Here is a 26,246-nt window from a genome sequence, read left to right as displayed (position 1 = left end):
TATAAGACACTGATGAAAGAAATTAAAGATGATACCAACAGATGGAGAGATACACCATGTTCTTGGACTGGAAGAATCAATATTGTGAAAATGACTATACTACCCAAAGCAATCTACAGATTCAATGCAATCCCTATCAAATTACCAATGGCATTTTTTACAGAACTAGAACAAAAATCTTAAAATGGAGACACAAGAGACACCGAATAGCCAAAGCGGTCTTGAGGGGAAAAAACGGAGCTGGAGGAATCAGGGTCCCAGACTTCAGACTGTAATACAAATCTACAGTAATCAAGACAATATGGTACTGGCACAAAAACAGAAATATAGATCAATGGAACAGGATAGAAAGCCCAGAGATAAACCCACGCACCTATGGTCAACTAATCTATGACAAAGGAGGCAAGGATATACAATGGAGAAAAGACAGTCTCTTCAATAAGTGGTGCTGGGAAAACTGGACAGCTACATGTAAAAGAATGAAATTAGAACACTCCCTAACAGCACACACAAAAATAAACTCAAAATGGATTAGAGACCTAAATGTAAGACCGGACACTATAAAACTCTTAGAGGAAAACATAGGAAGAACACTCTTTGACATAAATCACAGCTAGATCTCTTTTGATCCACCTCCTAGAGTAATGGAAATAAAAACAAAAATAAACAAATGGGACCTAATGAAACTTAAAAGCTTTTGCACAGCAAAGGAAATCATAAACAAGAGGAAAAGACAACCCTCAGAATGGGAGAAAATATTTGCAAATGAATCAACGGACAAAGGATTAATCTCCAAAATATATAAATAGCTCATGCAGCTCAATATTAAAGAAACAAACAACCCAATCCAAAAATGGGCAGAAGACCTAAATAGACATTTCTCCAAAGAAGACATACAGATGGCCAAGAAGCACATGAAAAGCTGCTCAACATCACTAATTATTAGAGAAATGCAAATCAAAACTACAATGAGGTATCACCTCACACCAGTTAGGATGGGCATCATCAGAAAATCTACAAACAACAAATGCTGGAGAGGGTGTGGAGAAAAGGGAACCCTCTTGCACTGTTGGTGGGAATGTAAATTGATACAGCCACTATGGAGAACAGTATGGAGGTTCCTTAAAAAACTAAAAATAGAATTACCATATGATACAGCAATCCCGCTACTGGACATATACCCAGAGAAAACCATAATTCAAAAAGAAACATGCACCCCAATGTTCATTGCAGCACTATTTACAATAGCCAGGTCACGGAAGCAACCTAAATGCCCATCGACAGATGAATGGATAAAGAAGATGTGGCACATATATACAATGGAATATTACTCAGCCATAATAAGGAACGAAACTGGGTCATTTGTTGAGACGTGGATGGATCTAGAGTCTGTCTTACAGAGTGAAGTAAGTCAGAAAGAGAAAAACAAATATCGTATATTAACGCATATATGTGGAACCTAGAAAAATAGTACAGATGAACAGGTTTGCAGGGCAGAAATTGAGACACAGATGGAGAGAACAAACACATGGACACCAAGGGGGGAAAGTGGCTGGGGGGTGGTGGTGGTGGTGTGATGAATTGGGTGATTGGGATTGACATGTATAATTGATGTGTATAAAATTGATGACTAATAAGAACCTGCTGTATAAAAAAATAAATAAAATAAAAGTCAAAAATTAAAAAAATCAATGAAGTCCCTTGTGATTCTGGGTTAATATGACTCTTGCAAAACAGTACTGTCTTTCCACTAACTATTTTGTCTCAATGCCACAAGATGAGTAATTCCCCAGGTTAGCTTCATCTCTGTGGTTTCTTAATACCTAGTCTCCAGTTTCTTGGGAGTCTGAAGGTGGTTCCTCCTGGGGGTGGGGAGGGCACCTCTGCAGCGACCCTTACTGAGAGAGTGTCCTGTGTCTGGAGCAAAGCTGAATAGGGAAAGAGTCTCCCTCTGAGATTATCTTTGCTTTTGCAAGTTCATTTTTTAAGCTCTAGGTAACTCTGGACATAGACCCGATACATAGTGTGGCCATGCAAAGGACAAAGGACCCTAGACAAAGATGATCTAGGATAAGCAGTAGAAATACAAACTCCTTTATTATGCTCTTCAATGTCCCCCTGTTTTCCTCACTGGCATGCCCAGCATAGCGCTAAGAATCAAGTGGCCTTGAGCCTGGCATCAAAACAGCTAAACCCTGTTCTGGACATACCCTACTTGCCTCTTCAGATCTAGCTCCCAGCCTCCCCAACCCTGCTCTGTGCCCCAGGAGGCTGACCTCTATGGAAATCAACTGCTCCCTTGCCCTGCACCTTCCCATTGGCCCACGGGAAGCCCTGGAATGAGGCGGAGAGTGAAGTCAGGGTATTTATCCCCTGGCTCCCTCCCTGTCAGCGGCATGAGCCCCTCCACCTCCTGAAGGTCTCAGTTCCTATTAGGCCGCCCTCTGCGCACAGCACCCTCTGTCCCTGGTTCCGGTTTCAGCAACTGCTCCCTCCTCTGGCTCCTTGAGGCCTAGCAGTGGAAAGGGAGGCCCACTCTTCCTAGACCTAGACCATCCTTTGAAGTTTCCATGTACCGTGTGTACACGTTGTAACAGTCCCTTTACTAAACCCTCCCAGAATTATCTTAATTTGCCATCTGCTTCTTGCTGAGGCCCCTATCAAATCAATAATGGCCTTGACCATGTGATAGGCTCCTATCCCAACCCCAAGAACAGAGTCTGTTTGATGGGTGAGAACAGTTGTCATGGATAGTTAGGACCGTGACTTCCACACCATTTTCTGCATAAATCAAACCCACCACTGTTAAGAGAAGTTTGGTCCCTGGGATGGAGTAGAGGTGATCCACAGAGTCACTCTTGCACCTTCTTTGAAAATCTAAAGCTATGCTAGTGCCCTTGGGTGGCTCCAGTGCATCTTGGGAAATTCTTCTGCTCATGTCCTGCTCTTCTAGACCCTCCTGCTTTCCCCTTCATTCTCCTGCCCTAAGAGGTGGGGGAAGATGGTTGAAGAGTAAGAATTCTGGGTATCAATGATTGGAGGGGACTGTGCTATCTCCAGCCTTCCTGGTCAATTTTCTCCCCTCAGTGCATTTCTGGTAAGTGTGTACTGTGGCTTCCTGTGGTCCAGAGTCCCCTGACGTGTGAGATGACAGTTTACAAACTGCATTCCATATTAGCTGGTAAAATCACATTTTGAATATCCTAGACTGTCCAGACAAGCCCATGCAGAGTCCTGCCCTTGATAATCTTCTCTCCAAATTAGCCTTGAAGGTCAACGCCAGCCAGTAACTGAACTAATTGTATTTATTACTAAAGGTAACTCTAAACAATGTTCCAGGAGGGCTCTGGGCTTTTGCAGTGGGAGGAACTTGCAGTCGTCCTGTAAAAGCCAAGATATGAGGAGGGGCAACAAAAGGGCTCCTCCCTCTGCAGTCCGGAAAGTGAGAGTTTTTACTCCCAAACCCCAGCTTCATTTGCATACTCCAGGGAGGGGCTGGGAAACCCTGACCTGCATCACCCACCACTCTCCCATGCCTAGCATCTTGTCCATTCCCACCACACCAGAGTGGAAGCACCCGGGCAGGTCAAAAGCAAGCCAAACAACAGCACTGGCGCTGCCACAGGCTCTGGCAGCCCTGTCCCTGAATATTTACTCTTTTTTCAGGGCTGTTGGCACAGTCTCTGCAGCGGAGTTTGGGGGAGCAGGTAGAATAGGCTGGGAGGGCACCAAGCACCCAGTGGATCCCACGAGGCAGGTGGCTTCGTGCCACGTTCCCTGCCATCCCCGTGGGTCCACGCAGGCTCTCAGGCGGCCGAGAGACAGAAACAGCCCCTGCGGCTTTCCCAGGCTGGTGATGAATGAGCCCAAGGCCCTGATGGAAGCATCAAAGGCCCCGTGACAGAGCCGCTCTGGTTGTAAATTGTCAGGCGCTTGGCTGAAAGCGCTTCGCAAGCTGTTTGTGAGCCAGAGGCAGAGGACGTCGGCTGGGCCTGTCACCTCCAAGTGGGGGGGGAACCGTGGTCAGATGGCTGGGAGTGAGGGCAGCCCGCCTTTGAGGCAGGGAGTGATGAATGGGGGGGGAGTGGTTTTCCAAGTCATGCGTTTAGGGGAAAAATACCAAGTGGCGGGGGAAAATGAAAAGAACATGCCAGGCGGCCCTAAGGGGCCAAGTGTGAAGGCCTCTTTTGGAGGGCGTGAAATGTCTGGCTTCAGGACCCTAGAGTCTTTGGGTGATGCAACCTTCCGGCTTCTGCAGACTTGTAATCAAGGCTCAGATCCCTGAACCCTCTGTGGGCCTGGAGTGTCATTGATAGAACCGTAAGTAAAATTTACTGTGACTCTTAACACTGACAAGAGGATGGTGCCTGGATGCATCAGCTTTCTGGGACAGGTCTTGAAACCACCCTGAACCAATCTTTCTTCAGCTGTAAAATGGGGGCAAGAACACAAACCTCTAGGCAATGAGGGGATGAGAGATAGAGTTTTTAAAGTGTTTGGTAGGATACCACATATAGTTGGTATTCAACAAATAGTATCTATTCTAAGTATTTATGAGTAAAACCACGACATCGTGCCACCAAGACAAGAATGGAAATGCTCGGACTCCAGTCCTGCTGAGACAGAGACATCGTGGAGATTCAGTTACACCTGTGAGAAAGACCGCTTTCCCACAGCAAACCCAGTTACCCTCAGCAGCACAAAAACAACCTTGCCGTCAGACTTGGCTCCATGTTTGCTAAGCCCATTTTAGCTGCCATGAAGAGCTGATGTGGAACGTAGAAAGCAGCATAATTCTGTTGCAGAGAGAGGTGATAGTACAGAGGATTAGAGACACGTGTTGATGCTCTGAGAACAAGATGCCAAGACAGGATTAAATGTGCGAGGCTTTTATTAGTGGAAATGCCTGTGGGAGAAGATGGGGAGAGAGCTAGGCTAGGCTGCGAGGGTCATCAGACCGTGATGCAAGTCTGACCTGAGTAAAGGAAGGAGGGAGGGTGCGTGCGTGGGAATGTTCTAGTCTGTTCTGCAGTCCATGAACTTGGCTAGGGCACTGGGGAGTCCTGGAGCCAAAGTCAGCTGTCACAGGACAGGAATGAGTCTGCCTTAGTATCTCTGCCCTGCCCTGTCGTTGGCACACGACCTCACTGCAAATACAATGATGGATTTCAGAGCCGAGCAGCTGGGGTCTGTGGTCATTCTATTCCTGCAGCTGTAGGTCTTCCAGGCACAGTCTCCTGGCAGCCCCAATATATTTTTGTAAGAAATCCTGCCCAAAGCAAAACATGATTGTGGTAGGGAAAGAAAGAAAGAAAGAGAGAAAGGGAGGAAGGGAGGAAGGGAGGAAGGGAGGAAGGAGAGAGAGAGAAAAAGAGAAAGAAAATACTAGCCACACAAATTCCTCTTTGCCTGTACATGAGCCACTTTGCAGTGTGATTTTGCCATTCCTCCCATCAAGAGATGGGTATCTCTTTCTACTCCTTGAATCTGGGCTTGACCAGGTGAATTGCTTTGGCCATCGGAACATTCACAAACATGGCGCAGCAGAGGATTGAAAGGTGTGTGTGCATTGGGACTTGCTACTTTTGGAAGCCTGAGATCTCCATGAGAAGAGCCCAGACTAGCCTCCTGGAGGATGGGAGGTAATATGAAGCAGAGACCTCCCACCTTCCCACCACACCTGTTAGTGAGGCTGTCCTGGAGCATCTAGCCCCTACCGAGCTGCCAGTGACTGGAGAGACCAGCCAAGCTGGGCTGGAACCAAAAGAGCGAATGGATAACCCTTAGTGTTGTAAGAAAGAATAAACGCCTGTGGTTTTAAGCCACTAGGTTTTGGGCTGGTTTGTTATGTAGCAAAAGCTAATCAACATGTCCATCTTATAGATGGAAAAACTGAAACCTGGAGACGTGTGAAGTCCCTTAATGGGTCTAGAGGTGTTACCATGCTTCCTCAGAGTCTCCCACTCCACGCTGGGCTTGACCAGATGGCTCTGAGTTTGGGGGCAGCTTTACTCATTTGCATACTATTTGCCTCCCCGCTGGAGTGAACTGAGATTGGGACCCAGAATTCAACCTTTAATAAGCCTCTATTGAATGAATGATGCTAAGGTGTCAGGAGGCCCTTCTATGACTTCGAAGCCATGAGAACACAAGTGGAGGAATTTCCAGTCTTCTAAGCATGGGAGGGGAGGGAGGGGTGCAGGGGTACAGCGATCCCCCCCAACCAGATTATCAATTCCTACAGGCAGGGGCAGAATTTCTATTTCTCTTATATTCTTCTTCACTCCTGTGCTACTCCCATAAGCTACCATTCATTCATTCACTCAACAAATATTTCTTGAGTGTGCCAAGAACAAAGCAGATAAAGATCCCCAGTCTTGTGGAGCTTACATTCTTGGGGGCAAACAGGTGATAAACAGGATATGTAAGTAAACTGTATAGTATATTGGAAAATGGTAAGCACCAAGCATTAAACCTAAAGGGGGGAAGGGGAGAGGGAGCAATGGGCTGGGGGCGTTGACATTTTAGTTGGGGTAGCCAGGGAGCCTCCTGAGAAGGTGCCATTTGATTCGCGACTAAAGATAGGGAAAGAGCAAGCCCTGCGGACATTTGTGGGGAAAGCATTGCACAGTAAGTGCAATGGCCCTGAGGCCAGAGCCTGGGGAGGGTCCAGGAGCACAGGGAGGCCAGGGTGGAAGGAGAGTGAACAAGAAGAATTAGTAGGAGATGAGTTCAGACAGGTAAGGGGTGGAGGTGGGGGTGGGCGCACGTCATGAAAGATGCTGTAGATCAGAGTTACGACTTTGAGTGAAATCAGGAGCCCCTTGCGATTTAGGAGCAGAGGAGCGACGTGATCTGACATTTTCACAGGATCCCTCTGGCTGCTGTGTTAAGAATCCTCTGAAAGGAGTCAAGGGCAGAGTGGGGACACCAGTTAGGCAGGTACTGCCTTAACCATGGACTTGCTTTCAATTGAAATGAAAGCCGGTGTGTCTAGCCTGGGGCCTGTGTTAGAAGGAATGCTCAGTCACCATTTGTTGGGGGGGAAATATTGAATCGTGTCTTTTCGCCAGCATTATGGTGCCTGAGAGAGCAGCCACGGGGACGTTGCTTCTGGACCTGAACAAGTTCTGCTTTGATGATGACAGTGAAGTACCAAACAACCAATTCAACTTCACCACGCCATCTGGAGTGGGCAGCAGCAGCAGATTTTTACAGGATCCAGCTGGCTCTGGGAAAATCGTGGTCAGTTAACGGTCACTGCATCATCGAAAGGGCATTGGGGCAGTTGGTCTAACATGCATAGTGCTTTTGCTGCCCCATAGAGAGAAATTTCCAAAGTAACTCCCTCTCCAAGCGACTGTAACTGACAAACTTAACAGTGACTCTGTTTTCCCCATTTGCTCTTTATTTTACCCAAGTTCCAGGAATTGTTTGTTATGCATGGTTATGCCTGGGGTGCTAAGGATTGGATTCTTTCTTGCATAGCTCATGGTTTGCAGGCTGCGTGCCTCGTTAGCGTGCTTCCACAGGCACATATCAGTGCCCTCTGGGCTCAAGCACTTTTGTTTATTTCAGTGCTCATTCCTTGCCATAGATGTGTGAGGTGAGAGACAGCAGGGCCAGGGCCATGAGTGTGTCCTGCTAAATTCCGCACTGTAGAACCACTGGAGACCCAAAAAAGAGGGGCATCTCCACTGGGGCAAATACATAATTGGAAAAAGAATGGGAGTAAAAGGCAGGTCTCAATGAGCTGTGTGAGACATTTAACAACAAGGTTCCCACTGGAGAGTTGGGGGGAAAGGAGGAGAGAGGTAGAAGGGCAGGGTAAGGTGGAGGTCTTACAGGGGGGTGGTCTTGATGGGGGAGATCTTTGCATCAGAGATAAAGCCTCAGGAAGAAGAGCAAGCAGCCCACTAGCCATCCTCTCAAACACCCCCTTCTCCACCTCCCATCCCCCAAAAAGGCGTATCAATTTTATTCTGTCAACTAAAAATAACTTCTATTTTTTTCTGTTTGAGAAATTAATACATGTTCACTGTAGAAAATGTAGGAAACACAGAAAGGCATTCCTATTCAGTAATAACCACTATTAACATGTTGATATATTTCCTTCTTGTCTTCTTCCCTATGCACAGATTTTATGTATAGTCTATACATATATGCATAAGTATTCTAAATGATGGAAATAACCTTGCATGTAGGATTCTGTATCATGCTTCTCTTTGACTTAACCTGAAATCTTGAGCCTATGCTGGCCAATAGTGCTTGATGAACATCTTTAAACAGATTCTCTCTCCTGATAAATTCTTTCAATTAAGTTCTCTAGCAGTGAGCAAAGGCATGGACATAACTTTTTAAAGCTCCTCCTATGGGAAAAAATGCTTTCCAGAAAGGTTTTGCAATTTACATGTCCACTAACAGTACATGAAAATGTCAGTTCAATTAAAAGGATTGTTTATTCTGTGTAATCTGATCTCTCTGTTTTAATCTAGTTGATTGGTGATCTAGATTATGAAAATCCAAGTAATCTAGCAGCCGGCAATAAATACACTGTGATAATCCAGGTGCAGGATGTTGCCCCTCCTTACTATAAAAGCAAGTATCATTTTGGTTTATTTCATGAAGCATCTTCCTTGAGTAGCAATGACTAAACTGTGCTGGGCAATGCTTGGGCTTGGGCTGGGGATGTATTTATGTTCAAAAGGAGACTTCCAAAGCCCCAACACTTCAGAATCAGCCCAACCTCCTCCTGTCCTTCACCAAGAACAGTTAATCAGTCTCCAAGTCCTTTCTTCTGTGTCACCTACTAAAATCTCGAGGATCTGCTGCCTTCCCCCTGACTCCGCCACGCCTCCATCCCACTAGTATTGCTCTAATGCAGAACCTCCTCTTTCGGAGCCGAATTACAACATTCAAGAGTCTTTCTGCCCACCTTTAGTCTTGTCCCTCTCCAACGCATCCACCACATTTCTGACAGTGATTTTCAGGAAATGCAAATGCCACCGTATTACTTCTCGCTGAAAGCCCTTGAGTGTCTCCCCATAGCTGTCAAGTTCACATTCAAACTCTTTGGCTTGGCACAAAGCAATAAAGCGAGTCCCATGAATTTTTTGGTTTCCAAATGCATATAAAAGTTACATTTACACTACATACTGTAATCTGTTAAGTGTGCAATAGCATTGTCTTAAAAAAATAATGTACATACGTTAATTAAAAATACTTTATTGCTGGGCTTCCCTGGTGGTGCAGTGGTTGAGAATCTGCCTGCCAATGCAGGGGACACGGGTTCGAGCCCTGGTCTGGAAAGATCCCACATGCCGCGGAGCAACTAGGCCCATGAGCCACAACTACTGAGCCTGCGCGTCTGGAGCCTGTGCTCCACAACAAGAGAGGCCGCGATAGTGAGAGGCCCGCGCACCGCGATGAAGAGCAGCCCCCACTTGCCGCAACTAGAGAAAGCCCTCGCACAGAAACGAAAAAACCCAACACAGCCAAAAATAAAAATTAAATTAATTAATTAATTAAAAAAAATACTTTATTGCTAAAACATGCCAACCATCATCTGAACCTTCAGCGAGTCATAATCTTTTTGCCATGGTAACATCAAAGATCACTGATCACAGATCACCATAACAATATAATAATGAGGAAAACGTTTGAAATATTGCAAGAATTACCAAAACATGACACAGAGACACAAAGTGAGCAAATGCTCTTGGAAACATGGTGCCGATAGACTTGCTCAACACAGGGTTGCCACAACGTTCGATCTGTAAAAGACACAATATCTGCAAACTGCAGTACGTAAAACGCAACAGAATGAGGGATGCCTGTATTGTGATTTAATTTTTTTTCCTATTTCCGTTTGTAGATAATATCTACATTTATATCCTAACAAGCCCAGAAAATGAGTTTCCTCTTGTCTTTGATAGCCCATCCTACGTATTTGCCGTGTCGGAATTAAGCCCACGTAAGTAACCGACGAGACACAGACTCCGGTGCTCTCGACAGACCCCTTCACCGGGACGCGCTTGGGCAGAGGGAGGCTCGCTGTCAGAGGCCCTGGTGGTGCTGTGCACAGCGACTCACAGCTGATTCCTGTTTACTGCATGTCTCACTTCTTTTTAAATTCTCCTCACTGTGGAGGAGCCCTTCAGGTGAAATCCAGATTTGGAAGACTGTTGATTAAACTGCGTGTCTCTGAACCCCCTGATTGCCTCTTTGTCTGGGTGCCTGATTCCGCTAATCCTCTCTTTTTGCAGCCTAAGTTTTCCCTTGGTCTCCACTGTGATTTTTATCCAGCTCACTCAGAGAATTGAAATTTAAAAATAGAGAGAAGGCTTCCCATTTCTAGATTTCTTTCATTTAAAAACAAAATAAAGATGTTTTCTCTCTGCCTTTGAAGGATTCCCTGGAGGCCTCTTTTTCCGCCCTTTCGGACGCCTCCATTTCTGCAGGCTCCGCCCCACTCCAGCTGGGTTTCTCCCCGTCTCTCCCAGTGAAGGGGAGACTGTTAACTCTAGAATAATCAGACCTCACCACCGTCTTTGAGACTTTGATTGTGGATGCTTCTACACTCAAAACCAAACAAAACAAACCCCACAATCTCCCTCTAAAATGATCTCCTCTTCACTTCGTTCTCTCTCTTTATGATGAGCTCCATTTCCTGACATTACATTTTAAACAAAACGCAAAAAGAGGGTCTGAAGAAAACGCTGTCGATTCCCTATGCCTTATCCAGTGAATAATAAGTGCAACAGGAATAGGCTTTTTATGAATTCACAGATCTTGCTACAATTATTAATCACCTACTCTGGGTCAAGCACATAGTGCTGTTCTATATAGTTGAATAAGAGAAGATCCTGCCCTTGAGGAGTATAATTTATGAGGAAGAACTTCTATAAAACAAGCAAGCCAGAAGTCCAGCAGCCCACCAACAAGACTTGTAAAGTAAGCAAAATGGAACAGGATTTAAAAATCAAAAATATTCCAATCATCCTGTTGCTAAACCCTTAAAAATTATGTTTTTCATCTTGTTTTATAAGAGCAACCCATGCTCATTATAGAAAATTTGAAAAATAAAAAAGACAACACTGCTGCAAAAAGATGTATATGTGAATGTTCTTTGCAGCGTTAGGATCATATAATAATTGGTGTGCTTGGAGTCTATATGAGGGTATGAATTGTCTTTTAGACTTCGCAGTACTGCTTGAATCATACGGCCAGTTTCCTAGTGGGTGTCATTAGCGTCATTTGAATTTAAAAGATGTAAAACATACAGAGTTTGAACAGCAAAGAGGCCCCCAAAAGTCTTTCTGCCCATGGTACTGAGAGTGTCTGCTCCTGGTTCCTCCTCTCACCCCCAAAGCAGGACTAATCTCAGATACTATTTTCAGCAGTAATCGCAGGTACTTTATTCTTCCAGCTAGAACCCGGGTTGGACGGATGCAAGCGACAGATAAAGACTTCCCCCAGAGAGGCATTGTGTACTCCATCTCCACCGGAGGGGCCAGCCAGCACTACCCAAACATATTTTGGATTAATCCCCAAACGGGAGAACTCCAGCTGGTGACTAAAGCGGACTACGAGACAACGCCCATCTATATTCTCAGAATCCAGGCCACCAACAGCGAGGACAGCAGCTCAGTCACTGTGAGTGGGGCTATTTGGTGCGTTCACACCAGCCCAAGTGGTTGACTTCGGGTCTCCCTGGCGCCCTCCAGGTGTGGCCGTAGCAACAAGGGATCTTAATAGGGCACCTCCTGCAGACATGACAAGAAATGGCTAGTGGTGTCCCGGACAGCACAATCGGACACCCATAACAGTGCCAGGAAATAAAGATTGACATCTGTAAGCCCACGTTTATGGGTGACTGGGAGGAGCGCTGAGATGGATGGCCACCCTGGGGGACAAGCTTCCTCCTGTTGCCCTTAAATCCCCCCTTGCTGCTGAGGTGGGCTGTAGCTGTGCATCGCCCCCAAGTAGTTTTACCCTGTTCCTACCCCGAGCCCCATCACACCAGATGGGATAGGTCTTAAAATGATCTGGCTTGACACAGCGCTATGCTGCTTTGTAACCTCTGATGTTGAGAATCTGGTTAAATGCATTTCTGAGTCAGTAGGTCTGAGTAGGGCCTGAGAACCTGCATTTCTAACATGCTTCCAAGTGGTGCCGATGCGGCTGGTCCATGGCCGTACTTTGAGGAGCCAGGCTTTGACAGGTCTGTGCTGCCAGTGGTTAGGAATATTTGAGGGTAATATGATGGTCACAAAGAGGGAACTATTTCTTGGTCTTTCCCGTTAGTAAAGTGAAAAAACATAAGGCAAAATGAACTCAGCTAGCGGCAGGCAGCCCTGTGTGATAGAATGACTGGTTCAGGGTCAGGAGACAGAGTTCATTTCTCAACTTTGATCCCAATTTGCCAAGGGGGTCCGAGCAATGCTTATCTTTGTACCCTGATTTCTCTCTCACACATGGAGTGTCACCTCATAACCCAATGCCTGAATAGTCCAGTTCCTCTGATGACTTGCTTTGAATTAGTGGGACAATGTTTTCAATGATGTGTAAGGCTTGGCGTTGCTAGCTGAGAAAAAGATGTGTTAAGTTGAAGGTAATTGTCGTGTTTGTTAGCCTGGGTTTTTGAGAGGAATGAATGGAGTCCACTTTGGGAGCTAACTAGAGAGAACATTTCAATTTATTCCTGGGCTCAGAAATAGCTGAAATCCCCAAATTTCAGAGGTAGAATGAATACGACTCAAAAATTCATAAGCTTTTAAAAAGGGTGATGATCGCATAAGTCCCTTTCAGGGCTGACATTCTATGATTCCGTGCTGGCAGGCATCCCAGTCCATATTCCAATTCACCAGGCATAAAAGACGGTGATGAAAGAGAACAGGCTGGCCCCTGCTTGTGGCAGGCCAGCGCCACCGGCTCAGTGCAGTGCTGAGATCCCGGGTTACACACAAGACCCCGGCTAAGCCAGGTCGCCTCCTTCTATCCCAGTGGTTCTCAACCCTGGCTGCGTATTAGAATCGGCTGGGGAACATAAAAATCGTGCCTGGGGACTTCCCTGGTGGCGCAGTGGTTAAGAATCTGCCTGCCAATGCAGAGGACACGGGTTCGAGCCCTGGTCCAGGAAGATCCCACATGCCGCGGAGCAACTAAGCCCGTGTGCCACACCTACTGAGCCTGAGCTTAGAGCCTGTGAGCCACAGCTACTGAGCCCACGTGCCTAGAGCCTGTGCTCTGCAACAAGAGAAGCCACCGCAATGAGAAGCCCGCTCGCCGCAACTAGAGAAAGCCAGTGCACAGCAACGAAGACCCAAGGCAGCCAATCAATCAATCAATCAATCAAGGAAGAAAAAAAAAAAAATCAGGCCTGGGCCCCACCCTCCAGGGAGTCCAATTCATTTGGTCTGGAGAGGGCCAGACAAAGTGGAGCCATGGTTGAGAGCCATTGTTCAATCTTCCAAAGTTAAAGACAGAACTTCCAACTCACAGGGGCAGCAAGCAAGGAAGCACAGGAGGGTCACCATAAATCCATCATCGTTACTGGAGAAACAACTCAGCATCATCTGGGGATGAGCATATGTGTTTAGCTGCATGTGTGTGGGGGGGTGTGGAAATGTATTATTACGTATATTATGCACAAGTGCATGTACACACACAACACACAGTAGAGAAGTTAACAGCATAGGGCTTGGAGTAAGACAGACCTAAGTTCAAATCCCAGCTCTGCCACTCACCAACTGAATGGCCTTAGGTCAATTACCTAATCTCCCTAAGCCTCAGCTTCCCCATCTGTAAAATGGGAATAAACATATTATCTATCTCGGATGAGGTTAAATCTCACTAATTCACAAAAAGCACATAGCCCAGTGCCTGGCACACAGTAAGGGCTCAATGATAACTACTCAGTAAGGCCACTTTCCTGCTACTCTAGGTTACTGTGAACATCATTGAAGAAAATGATGAAAAACCAATCTGTACCCCAAACTCGTACTTCCTGGCCATCCCAGTGGATCTGAAAGTTGGCACAAATATTTACAATTTCAAGCTCACGTGTACTGACCTTGATTCCAGCCCCAGGTCTTTTCGTTACTCCATTGGCCCAGGTATGGTATTGATGTCAGTGGTCCTGGACCCTTGCTGAGGGCTCCTGGTGTTGGAGGCTGTAGCAGCTGTTTAGGGAGAAGGGGTGGGGGTCTGAGCTCACACACTGATCTGGCACAGCGTGTAGGGGGTGGGGTGTTTTGAATGAGGAAACCAGGGATGAGGAGTCAAATGGTTCTGGAATTCCCAGTCCCCCCCCCTCTTGGCTTCCCCTTCTCACCTAACTCTTCCCAGACTCCCATACCTGGCTGCCCAAAGGCCCAAGGAACAGTGAATCCCATTGATGGTGACCCGCCACCCCCACCCCCAATTCCCAGCCTGTCGTAGGATTCATGAATCAGATTAGTGTCGTTTAAAAAAATTTTTTTAGTCCAACTCCTCCCCCACCTCTTTTCCTGCAAGCTTGTAGGGGGGGCAGGGGAATCCCAGTCCTCTCTCTGAATAATAATAGATGAAATAGATTAAATGCATTTTGAAACGTGTCCTCAGGAATTCTCTTCTGCTCCATTCATTTTCTCTCTTTAAAAATATACCATTGTGGGAGGGAAAAAAAAGAGCACCCCTCAATGGAAATGAGACCAAAATAGTTCATCTAATGAAGTGCCGAGGCCAGAGATTTAAACCCAAACAAGCAGAGCAGTTTCACGTGAAAGAGTGAAAAATCCAGCTCCGCCACCTGCTGAGCGCTGGCAGAGCCGGCACTGGAGCAGCAGGAAGCCTCTCGAGCAGGCTGTGTCACAAAACCCAGGGGCAGAGCCCACCTCGAGACTGCAGTGGCCAGAGATGGAAATAATCCATACTGAGAACCCTCAGGCCTTTATGGGGCACTTCATTGCTCGGGAGTAAAATTGCATCATCCTCTGGTCCATTTACTGGTTTTTAGTTGGTAGTGAGTCTGCAGCCACCGGAGGAATGAGCAAGAGCTGCTTGGGCGGGCAGCCTCTCTGCTCTGGGCTCCCTAAGCTGTGAGCCTGCAGCCCCAAACGAGCCACTGGGGAGGTGGGGATGGGGACTACTGTCCCTGCCAGCCCAGGGCGCACCTTCCTTTGGGCGACTCCAGGGACATCTGTCACGGGCGTGACCAACCCGGTTTCATGAAAGGCGTGCAGTGAACTTGGCCCATGGCTAGGGACGTGGCCCCCTCCTCCCTCTTGCCGCCCACTGATTGGTCTGAGTGTGAGTTACACATTGTTACCAAGTTAATGCTGATGATGAGCCTTGGCCGCACCAGGATTGCTAGCTCTCTGCCTGAGGCTCAGCGTGATGGTGGCCATTCTCCCTGGACACCTGGGCTGGTGCCCTTTTCTACTCTCATTTTCGTTGCAGCCACACTGGTTGTGAGCAAGAGTCTCTCTGTACTCATGAAATCTCTGGTGCTGTTAAGGCCCATATCCTATCACTGCCCCAGCCCTGGTACATCAGAAGTAGTCTACACCTGAGGTGGAATGTTTAAGAAAAAGACTGAATGTAGTTTTCTTCTAACCCTTATTTCTCATGCTCTTTTCTACCTTTTCCCAAAATCCTTGCATCAAATCTCATTTAGGCAACATCAACGGTCATTTCACCTTCTCTCCCAACGCCGGGTCCAATGTTACAAGCCTGATCCTGGCGACTCGCTTTGACTATGCTAGTGGGCTTGATAAGATCTGGAACTACAAACTACTTGTCTACATAACTGATGACAACTTGCTGTCCGTCAGGAAGAGAGCTGGAGCTCTTGTTGAAACAGGCACAGTGACGCTGAGTATTAGAGTCATTCCTCACCCAACCACGATTGTCACCACAACCCCCAGGGTAAGGGTTTTGGGAGCTGGACTTCCCAGTTACATCCCTTGTAATTGATGTTGATGGAGCCCCTTGACCTAGGAGAAATGTGGGGTGGACTGAAAAGGGTTGAGGTGTTAGGATGTTGCCAGGAACGCCAACCGTGGGCTGGATCGGAATAGTCACTGGGTGGTAGAAAAAATCCGGGTGAGACCTTGGGCTTATAGAACCACTGACTTTTCCTAGTCTGGTAAAGAAGGAGGTACACATATGCACAGACTTGTGATAGATCAGGCATTGCCCATCCAGGGTATGGACATGTTGCCGCCTTCACAAGCCCTTCTCTGCTTGCTCTTAAGAGCCAATACAAGTCCGTGTCCATGAGAGCAGCTAGCTGCCAGATGCTCTTCTCTACTTCTTTTGAAGAGTCACCACTTGTCAATCTGTACCCTACTCCCCACCTCCACTCCAAAAAAAATCCACTTATTCAATCTGCAGATATTGATTTAATACCTATGATATGCCAAGCACGTTGGTGAATAAGCCAGAAATGGTCTCTGCTCTCTCATGGAGCTTATAGTGCAGGTTAGTGGTTCTCAGGTGCGGCCCCCACAGCAGAAGCAGCAGAATCACCTGGAAACTTGTTAGAAAAGCAAATTCTCGAGCCCACCCCGCAACACTAAAGTTATACCTCATCCAACCATGATCATCACTACGACTTCCAGGGAAGGATGTTGAAACCTGGAGTCCTTACCACATCCCCAGACCTACTGGATCAGAAACTGTGGGGTGGGACCCAACAATCTGTGTTTTTAATAAGCCTTCCAGGCCATTCTGATTGCATTTTAGAGCCTCTGATCTAGAGGGGGGAGACGGATTACAAACAGGTGTGCCAATGAATAAACTACCTACAGATTGTCGTAAACAGTAGGAAGAAAATAAGCAGGTGCCACAATAGAATCAGTGTGATGAAGGAAGGGAGCGTCTTGGAATCTGACAAGAGGATTATCGCCCCTGGCTTCTTGGATGACCTGGCTTATATTCGTGCAGACCCTTTTTTCCCCTTTCCTCCTGATCCTCGTAAAAGTTGCGCCCTTGGTCGGCAGCCCCATACTTGGAGTACGCCAGAGGAAAAGGAACCAGAACCTCAGAAAGCCACCTGTGACAGGTGGTCAAATTCTGCTTCTCAGAGTCTTACCAAGAGCTGCTTAATATTCCTTTCCTGTGGGCTGGAGTCAATATTACCCCCAATGAATGGAGGCATTAGGTGACCTGAAGGGCTTTCAGTTGTGGTAGGAGCCAGTAGGTGCCCCAAGTAAGGAATTGCCACCTTTCTGCAACTTACAACACAACCCAGCTCTGACATCTCCAACCTGGAAATCTCCATAACTTGCTTGTTATCGGTCTCCCTCTCTGGGAAGCAAATGCTGAACTTGAGGTCTCACTGTGATAACAGCCTGCTCAGCTGGCAGCACAGCTGGTAGTGAGTGAACACTGAGAAGCCTACAAAGTGTTAAAAAAAAACAAAAAAAACCCCTCAACTTTCATGGCTCATGCCTTCCCAGTGAGAGACAATAGCTATATTAGTCCCTAGCTTATGCCATGATTTGGCAGGAAAAAAAGCCAATGGAATTTTTAGCTTTGGGGAAGGAGAAGAAAGAGAATGAAATTAGGCCTAGAGTTGCTCTCCAGTTCCCTACATTTTCTGGGTTTCGGTCTCATGGATGTCTGGCAAGACTATAAATAAGGTGATGGGTTGAAGAGTGAGAACGATGAGCACACAGATGTCCGATGTTTAGAGCAAGAACAAAGAGCAGAATGAACGCTCAACCACCCGACGTGAGAGGGTTCTGATGTCACAGACGACCAGCCTCCACTCATCCTCCCCCTCCTGTCATTCAAGCCCAGGATCACCTACTGGATCCTGAGGAAGAACGTGTATTCTCCATCGGCCTGGTATGTGCCTTTTGTCATCACTTTGGGCTCCATGTTGCTTCTGGGTCTCCTGGTGTCCCTGATCGTCCTGTTGGCCAAAGCCATCCACAGACACTGTCCCTGCAAGACTGGGAAGCACAAGAAACCTCTGTAAGTTGCCAGTGGGCTGGGCCCTTTCCCCATTTGCTTTCGGAGGATACTGCTTCTGGTGATGTCAGGAGAAGGAAAGGTAGACAGTTAGGATTTCTCCACAGGGTAGAGAGGGTGCCTGGAATGAAGAAAGGAAACGGAGCTAGGGGGGAGACATCCCAGCTCTCCTTGTCCTGGTGGACCCCCTTCATCACCTGCCAGGCCAGGAAACTGTTCCTTTTCTTTTCCCTGGCACCTGCCCTGTCCTTGATGAGTGCTCAATGAAATCGGGGCTTCAGCCTCTTGGTAACCTCATCCTGGATAAAAGCTCCAGAAACAAGGCCGGTTGTGAGTAGTAGTGGAATATGCCGTGCTGTTATTTGTGGAATATTTAAGGGATGGGATGGAATTAGAGGAAGCACAAAAAACTAATAAGGGAATTAAGCTTTCGGCTCCAGTGACTGAACTGGGCTTTGGTGTGACTAAATAATCATTGTTCTTTTGCGTGTGGCCCTCTCAAGGGCTGTAAACGCAGGCCTGCTTCCTCTCCCTGGGAGGCTCACCTGCTCACTTATATGCCTCTTTCGGTGACACTCTGCAGAGTGTCTTTTACTGGCTAAAGGGAGGTACTAGAGTGAAGTGGAGAAAGCATCAAATTGTTACAAGCTTCCCCAGAGCCAGTTTCTTGAGTCTTAGTAGCTCTTACAATGAGAATGTGATGGTTCTGAGCCTGAGCTTTGGAGTCAGATAAGGTTGAGGTTCAAATCTTGGCTCTGCCATTTTCTGGGTATATGGCTTTGGGCAAATGACAACCTCTGTGAATCTCAATTTCTTTATTTGAAAACCAAACAATTAAATGAGCAAATGCAAAGGAACCACTTAGCACTGTTCCTGATGTAGAGTAAATGCTTAATACACTTTTTTTTTTTTAATCTTGTTGCATGATTTTTCATGGCTGAGTCCCAGTGAGCTTAGGATTCTAGATTCTAAGTTTAGCTCTGTACACCCAAGTATCTTGAGGTATTGGAACCTGAATTTTGGAATTTCTCAACAGCATAAAGAATGGGTGATAAGACTCATGTGCCTTTTAAAGGTATTTTGAAGATTAACTACTACTGTCAAATAATTTAAAATCTATGGATGAAAGACTGTATAAAAGTATAAGTATTAGCATAAAGATGTGCATTGCATTTTGCCATATTTATTGGGGACATTCGTTGCTACTGGCAACCTTGACTTCAAGGTAAGAAATCCTTGAGCATCTGCTGAAATTTAAAAAAGCCTTTTAATTTGGACTCTACTCACAAATTGATTTGAGAAAAAAAAACCAGCTCCAAAAGAGTGATGCTTAAGCTTGTAAGGATGGCGGTGCTCTGTAATGGGATTTGGGCAGAAGTTCTTACAGGAAGTAATCCAATAGACACTGCAACTCACATGCAATTTATGGTTAAATGTGCGCCTTGAACCTGGTGGTTTCAGTTACCTTCTAAATATTGTTTTCGACATGGTTGACTTTTAAATTTTTTTTTTTTAATTTATTTTTGGCTGTGTTGGGTCTTCATTTCTGTGCGAGGGCTTTCTCCAGTTGCGGCAAGTGGGGGCCACTCTTCATTGCGGTGCGCGGGCCTCTCACTGTCGCGGCCTCTCTTGTTGCGAAGCACAGGCTCCAGACGCGCAGGCTCAGCAGTTGTGGCTCACGGGCCCAGCCGCTCCGCGGCATGTGGGATCCCCCCAGACCAGGGCTCAAACCCACGTCTCCCGCATTAGCAGGCAGACTCTCAACCACTGCGCCACCAGGGAAGCCCCATGGTTGACTTTTAAAAAAGTAGCTAGTAATTCAGACTCAGACCTGGCCTCTCTGGCAATTTGTTGTACCATATGGCAACCAATATTTGTCCCATAGCAGAGAATAAAATTAGAGTCACAGAATAATAGAATCCAAGGTTATCATGGGAAGGGTCTTAAGAGTCCAGGTGTCCAGCTCCTCACGTTACAGGAAGCCCGGGTTTAACTGCTAGTCATCGAACCTTCCCACTGTGAGCCAAATCTTCTGCTCAGATGGCTACTGGGGAGGAAAACCAGGCAGGAAGAATCGCTGGGCAGTCTGATGGGGTCGTCATGCCCTCACTCAGTGTTGTCAGAGAAAATAGATTCCCTGAAGTTCTCTAAAGCAATAGTTTTCCAACTTATCAGACTCCCAAACCTCCTTAGTCCCAACCCAGCAGTGATGGAGCAGGGCTGGGAGCCCATTCTGCATTTTAGTCCCCTGCCCTGGTCCCTTTTTCGATCAACCCCTGAATCCTGGGGAGCACAGTTGCCCGAAGGCCCCCATGTTGTCACGTGTGTACCAGTGCCGAGTGCTCTCAGGTTAATTCTTGTCCATCCCTTCTCCCCCCATACAGGGTGAAGAAAGTAGGTATGTACGGTGCCGATTACCTTTGTTTGTTGCTATTATTGTTTTTCGCTTGCTCTGTTGTACTACATAAAAGGGTTCCAACTCGGTGGAGAATCAGGGCACAGTCCTGTATTGGTGGGTTTTCCGCCACATCATCTGTGGATGGAACGAAACAGAGGTCGGACGTAGCTGGAGGAAGGGGAGGGCAGGGCAGGGTGCATGGGGCCATTGGCCCTCTTGGATCTCATTAGGTCCTGCCTGTTCCTTACTGAGTCACCTCCAATCAGCTCGACATCAGCACCTAAAGGTCTGTTCCCCACCAAGTGGGTCAGGAATGGAGAATTCTCCGTGGGTTAAACACAGAATCTACTTGCTGCTACACACGGAGGGGGTGACCCCTCCTGAGGACAGCTAGTGCTCTGTATTAGACAGATGCCTGTTTTTAAAGAACAAATGATACTTTATTCTCAGATTGTGATGGATTTGATAATTCTCACATGTTACTTAGGTTAGGGTAGTTAGAAATGGGGGCTGGGTGCAGTCAGATGGGCTGGGAGAGCTGAGTGATTTCAGGGCGTCGGTGAATTGAGCAAGGCCCATCTGAGGAGACGTCACCACTGTCTCCAAAGCTGTGGCCTCAGGGAGACTCCAAGCTATGGGGAGAGACAGGACAAAGAACTGGAAAGAGTGTTTTTGAAAAATGATTGCTCTAATCACTCCAGCCATAGGTGTGTGCATCTGACATGCACAAGGGATAACTCAGCAGGGTTAGAAATTTAACGACAGTGGTTATTGATCATATCGAATGAAATAATTTTAATAAATGAGATTTTTCACAAACTATCTCCCATCCTAGTTACTTTGTAAAAAGGGTATAAGGAATGGATGCAAAGAATCCTCAGATGACAAACAAAGGTAGCAACCCCCTCTTTCTTTTTTACCTATAAAGCCAGTTAAAAGCTAGTTTCCAGTAATGACAATAAGCTGGAAAAAGAATTAAAAATTTTTAATTGTGTATTATGAGTGTGTGTTTGTGTTTCTGAGAAGGTGGAAGGAGGTAAACAAACATGTCTAGAGACAGAAAATTCTTTGCTATGCCTGCAGTACTAAGCTCAAATCCTGTTTAAGAGAGAGAGATCTCATTGTAGGGGTAAAATTTTAAGGTCAATTTAGTGTCCAAGAAGCTTAACTTCTGTCTGTCCTCTTCCCTGCAGAAATGAAGAACACAAAGAGAGAGGCGGCGGTGAGGCTGGCTGGCCCCGGGGCGCCGGGTTGGGGAGGGGGCTCTGGTCTCCCCCCAGCCGCCTTGCCACAGTCCCACGGGGGTGTTTATCATTCAGGGAGATGCTTGTATCTGGCCACTGGAGCAGACTGCTGTGTGACGAGCTCCTAATAGAATTTGTTCCCTCCACTGAACCTGTCTGCTGCTATATTTGCAGAAGAACTAGATTTCATAAATATTGAACAGTGGTGTTTATTATCTACACTAGTTCTCCAGGAGAGTGAGTTAGGGGAGAGGAGCTTAAAGACCAGAACTGGTGCTTCAGCCTTCAATGGGATTTACTTTTGCTTTGCTTCTCCATACCTGGAGGGAAAAGTGATAGAAAAAGAGCACGGTGGGAAGCTGAGGCTGGCTCTGCCCTCTCGGCCATATGACCTTGACCTCAGGGACTCCCTCAGCCTCTTTAAGCTTCAGATTCCTCACCTGTGGAATGGGAGTGAGAACAGCTGCCCTGAGATAACAGGTGGGGAAATACTGGGAAAATTATGAAGAGTCATGTAAATGCAAAGTGTCACAGGACAGCTGGGGAGTTACCTCCTCACGTGACCTCCTGATTTTTCTTTCACTGAACCTGATCCACCCACTGGAAGTGACGGAACTTGAAGGTGACCCCCTCCCAGGTCTCCCCTAACCCCTAATAATAGGACTGTGTTATGATCTAAGATCCATGAATTTGGGAAATGACAGGCAGGACGAGGAGGAAGTATCGCTTCAGGCCAGTCCCCTAAGCGCTTATAAGCACTGGTCTGCAAACAGGAGGAAGGGGTGATCTCCTGTCTCCTGGGTCTTATTATTGTCTCAGTACCCTTGATGATGCCACTCAGAGACTTAGACATATGTATAGTTAAATTCATCGATTAAATAAATCAATCCCCCTGGCCGTAAAAAGTGCAGCTTCTGAGTTGATCAAATGGATGAAAGCTGTACAATCTCCATTCCTTCTGGTTTCACAGAGGGGAGCTGTGGGCAAGTGAGTAGGTAACGGCTTATGTGATGAAAACGGGGGTCAAAGGCCCATTAAACTCCAAACACCATCCTCGGGAGTGTGCTGAAGAACAGCATCATTGGAGGGCACTGTGTGAGGGAAGGGGGTGTTTCCACGGGGCAGAGGTCAGGTCCTGGAGGGCGGCACAGAGTACAGGTCAGGGGAAAGAATAAGGTGTGGAACACCAGGCTTAGGTGAGGCAGGCCGGGCCCAGATGCAACGTTGCATTGGCCTAGGCTGACTCATCTGTGCCTGCCCTGCACGTAACATCTGCCTGGCAGATCCCACGTAGGTGATGTCGATCTTGGCCGGTGCTGCGTGGCATTTCTGCTCTTCCTTCTGTGCAGCTTAGATAGTGTTTACTCAGGATGCTCTCCTACCCCCCAAGTCTGGATTAAATGTCCTCTTCCCACCCCCGTTCCCCCATGCCCCCATAGCATCCTATATTCCCCCATCATAGTCTTTATCACAGTAAATTGCAGTGCCTCTTTGTCAATGGCTCCTGCTTGATTGCAAGCTTTGGGCGGGCGGTAACCAGCCCTGCCTTGTTCACCGATGTGTCCCGAGCATCTAGCACAGTGCCTATTGAATAAATAAATGTCAGGAAGGCCCTGGGTAAGCAACCTGGGCTGTAAGGAAGAACAGCCTCTCCTGGAGGGAGGAGTGTAGGGCTGTGCCTGAAGCCGTCTCTTTCTTTTCCTTAGGAAACAATCCAGATGAACACTGTCTTTGATGGAGAAGCCGCAGACCCAGGTAATTAAGTGGCAGTGTCGCCCGTAAGGGCATTGTTCATATTCCAGGCTGGTGGAGTCATGGAGGACCATATCCCACGTCCTGCTCTTCACTCAGTCTGTCAATGCGTTTGGTTGTCGGGCCTACACAGTGCTGATCCTTCCAGGCGGCACCGCAACGTGAGATCAGCTCAAAACAGAGCTGGCTTGTAGACACTCAAGCACGTGATCACATGTGAGGCCTCAGCAGGTTTCCACCTAAAGGGTCCCACTCAAGGACCACGCCCCTGTCCAGCCTCCCTCCCTGAATCACAGGCCAGTTCAGGGAACTGGTGAATTCAGTAACCCACTGTGTCTTCTGCTCACCGGGACTCAACCTCCCCCACCCCCCCACCCCGCCGCTGCCTCATCCTTTCTGAATGCTTCTAAACACCATCCTATTGGTAACGGGAGATATGGAGAAATGGCAAGCTTGGCTTCTTTTTTTCCTCGATCAGGGCCAAGAATTCCTTCTTGGACAGCAAGATGAACATAAGGTAAAGCTGGCCTCCAGAGCTCTCATCACCCCCATGAAATCAGCTCCAAATTTAGCTCCTTTACACACATCCCTTCACTTACAAAGGCTCAATTATAGACGTGAATAAAGGGAAGGAAACCAAATTCGGGAGGCAAGTGCGTTGGCTCCCTGCCACCCTCACATGCGAACGGCTCCGCTTGGTCCTCCTCAGAGGGAGGATGGCTCCTCTCCAGGACAGGCTGCCGCTGCTGCTGGAATTAAATTTCCCTCTATTATTAGGTACTTGTCACCATAATGTGCCCACATTAGCATAAGTGCTGGTGGGATCCTCTGCCTGAGAGGCCACTCATGCTGTAGGGAAACAGCAGGAGCAGGGGCACGCCGGAAACTAGATCTTCTGCGGCAAAAGCCAGGGAGGACCGAGGCTGTTCTGCGTCTGTGTGTTTGAGAGAAGGAAAAAGGAAGAGATGAGCCAACTGGACTAATGTGAACAAACATCAATTAGCGTCTGCAGGCTCCGACACAATACAAATGGCTCCCTTGCATCATCTCAACCGGGGCCAGATTTGTGTGTCTGTGTCTGCAAATCTCTGCTAACATAACATAGATACAAATCAAAGTCTTTTCCTCCTTCCTTGGTGAATTCAGGTTTATATCAGGGATTCAGGGGACCTTTTTAAACAAACAAATCAGAACGTGATGGGTCACCCCATGAAAAACTGAACCTAACTTATCTGAAGCTCATGTTGAGTTCAGGACTTCTGTGGCCTCTCATCTTGCCATTGAGGTGACCTTGAGACTCTCCTACACCTTTCTTTCCAGGGAAGCGTGAGATTTGCTACCTGTGTGGTCAGAGCCACACAGCTCAGCTCGTGGAAAGGGCAGGCTGGTGAAGACTGTTTGTGTTCTTCACAAGCCTGCTTTCAATTTTTCTAGCTGCTTCATCTTTCCCTGGGGCTGAGAAGAGAGCAGGGTGGAGATGGGGGAGCAGAGAAGCATTTGGATTCTTTTGTTTATGCATTGGTGGTGTAATTTTTTTCCCTAGTTACTGGGGCAATATACGAATTCAACACAAAAACTGGAGCCAGAAAGTGGAAAGATCCCTTAACCCAAATGCCAAAATGGAAGGAGTCCAGCCCTCAGGGAGCTGCTCCAAGAAGACCTGTCACTGGGGAAGGGACCGGGCCACCAAGGAGCACCCACAAGGAAGGAGATGGACTGAGCGACAAAGCATAGGCCAAGAATACAGGCCCGTGGTCCAGGAACCAGGACGGCAAGCCAAGCACCCCAAAGAACAGAAACTCAGCCCTTACGCGTGGGGGGTCCCCCAAACCGCACCCAGAAAAGTGAACGGTGTCTGGCTGCCTGGCCCACAGCACAGCACAGGGAGGGAGCTTGACTGTCTGGGACGCTGCCTCACCCTACATTCCTCGAGGGCAGGGTGGGGGTGGAGGGCTGAAAATGTGGAGGATCCAGGGTCCCAGGTGGAATGTTTGACAGACTTTAAAATGAACAGAAAGGGGTTTGATCTCAGAGTTGCCTTTTTCTGAGACAGCCCAGGAGAGATTTTGCCCTGGCCTCAGTACCTCTGATCAGCTGGACTGCTAACTGGTGGGTGTGGACTTGTGTTTCTTCTTCACGTTGACCTCTAGGAAGCTCTGTTCCATTCGCCCCTAGGAAGTGCACGAGACCTCCTGCTTAAATTCTGAGGACTACCCTCCCACCTGGTTTCACCTTATTTTCCTGCCTTTATTTTAGTGTCACCCAGATTTCTTCACTTATAAATACAGTTCAACACCGTATACCATTGTAAGTCACGTCTAATCTTTTTCAAAAGAGGCAGAGCAGTGGGGAAAAAAGGATGAATAATGAGTTGTTCACCTGGGAAGAAGAAAACACACTAGATACCTTTAATTCTTTTTCATTAAGGTAAAACTGATAATGCGATAAAGTGCACAGATCGAAGGCATTCAGCTCGGTACTAGGTAGACTCTTCCCCAATGCAACCAATATTCGGGTCTTTATTGTCACGGATTACTTTTGCCTTTTTGAAATTTCCTATAAATGGAAAAATAGCTCCCCAGTTCTTTTGTATCTGGCTCCTTTGGCTCAGCACCATGTCTGTGAGATTCACCCAGTTGTACTGTGAACCAGTCATGCAGGGCTCTTCACTGTGTCTCTTATCCTGAGGGAATCTACCACATGTCATTTATCCATTCCACACTTGGGTAGCTGCTCCAAGTTTTTTACTAGTATAAGGTATAGCACTGTGCACGTCCTTGCACATGTCTTTCCATAGCATAAACACGCGTTTCTTCTGAGCCTGTTCCTAGGAGTGGGACTGCAAGAGCCATTGCTGGAATCTGCTGAGAATTCTGAAGTTGGTGGCTCCA

At 47.1% G+C, this 26,246-nt stretch overlaps 1 protein-coding gene across 1 annotated transcript in view; it reads left to right on the top strand.

The window, feature by feature from the left end:
- Window positions 1–25,203, top strand: part of CDHR3 (cadherin related family member 3) — a 71,687-nt gene extending 46,484 nt beyond the window's left edge. The window contains 10 exon segments of the mRNA XM_068549799.1: window positions 7,074–7,245; window positions 8,496–8,598; window positions 9,875–9,973; window positions 11,429–11,655; window positions 13,946–14,117; window positions 15,659–15,909; window positions 17,783–17,964; window positions 21,443–21,488; window positions 23,310–23,358; window positions 24,899–25,203. Of these exon segments, the coding sequence (XP_068405900.1) occupies window positions 7,074–7,245; window positions 8,496–8,598; window positions 9,875–9,973; window positions 11,429–11,655; window positions 13,946–14,117; window positions 15,659–15,909; window positions 17,783–17,964; window positions 21,443–21,488; window positions 23,310–23,358; window positions 24,899–25,203 (1,606 nt within the window).
- Window positions 25,204–26,246: the final 1,043 nt, after the last annotated feature.

The sequence above is a fragment of the Eschrichtius robustus genome, chromosome 8, assembly GCF_028021215.1.
Source record: "Eschrichtius robustus isolate mEscRob2 chromosome 8, mEscRob2.pri, whole genome shotgun sequence".
NCBI classification, from domain to species: Eukaryota; Metazoa; Chordata; class Mammalia; order Artiodactyla; family Eschrichtiidae; genus Eschrichtius; species Eschrichtius robustus.
This window is presented reverse-complemented; position numbering and strand designations above follow the sequence as displayed.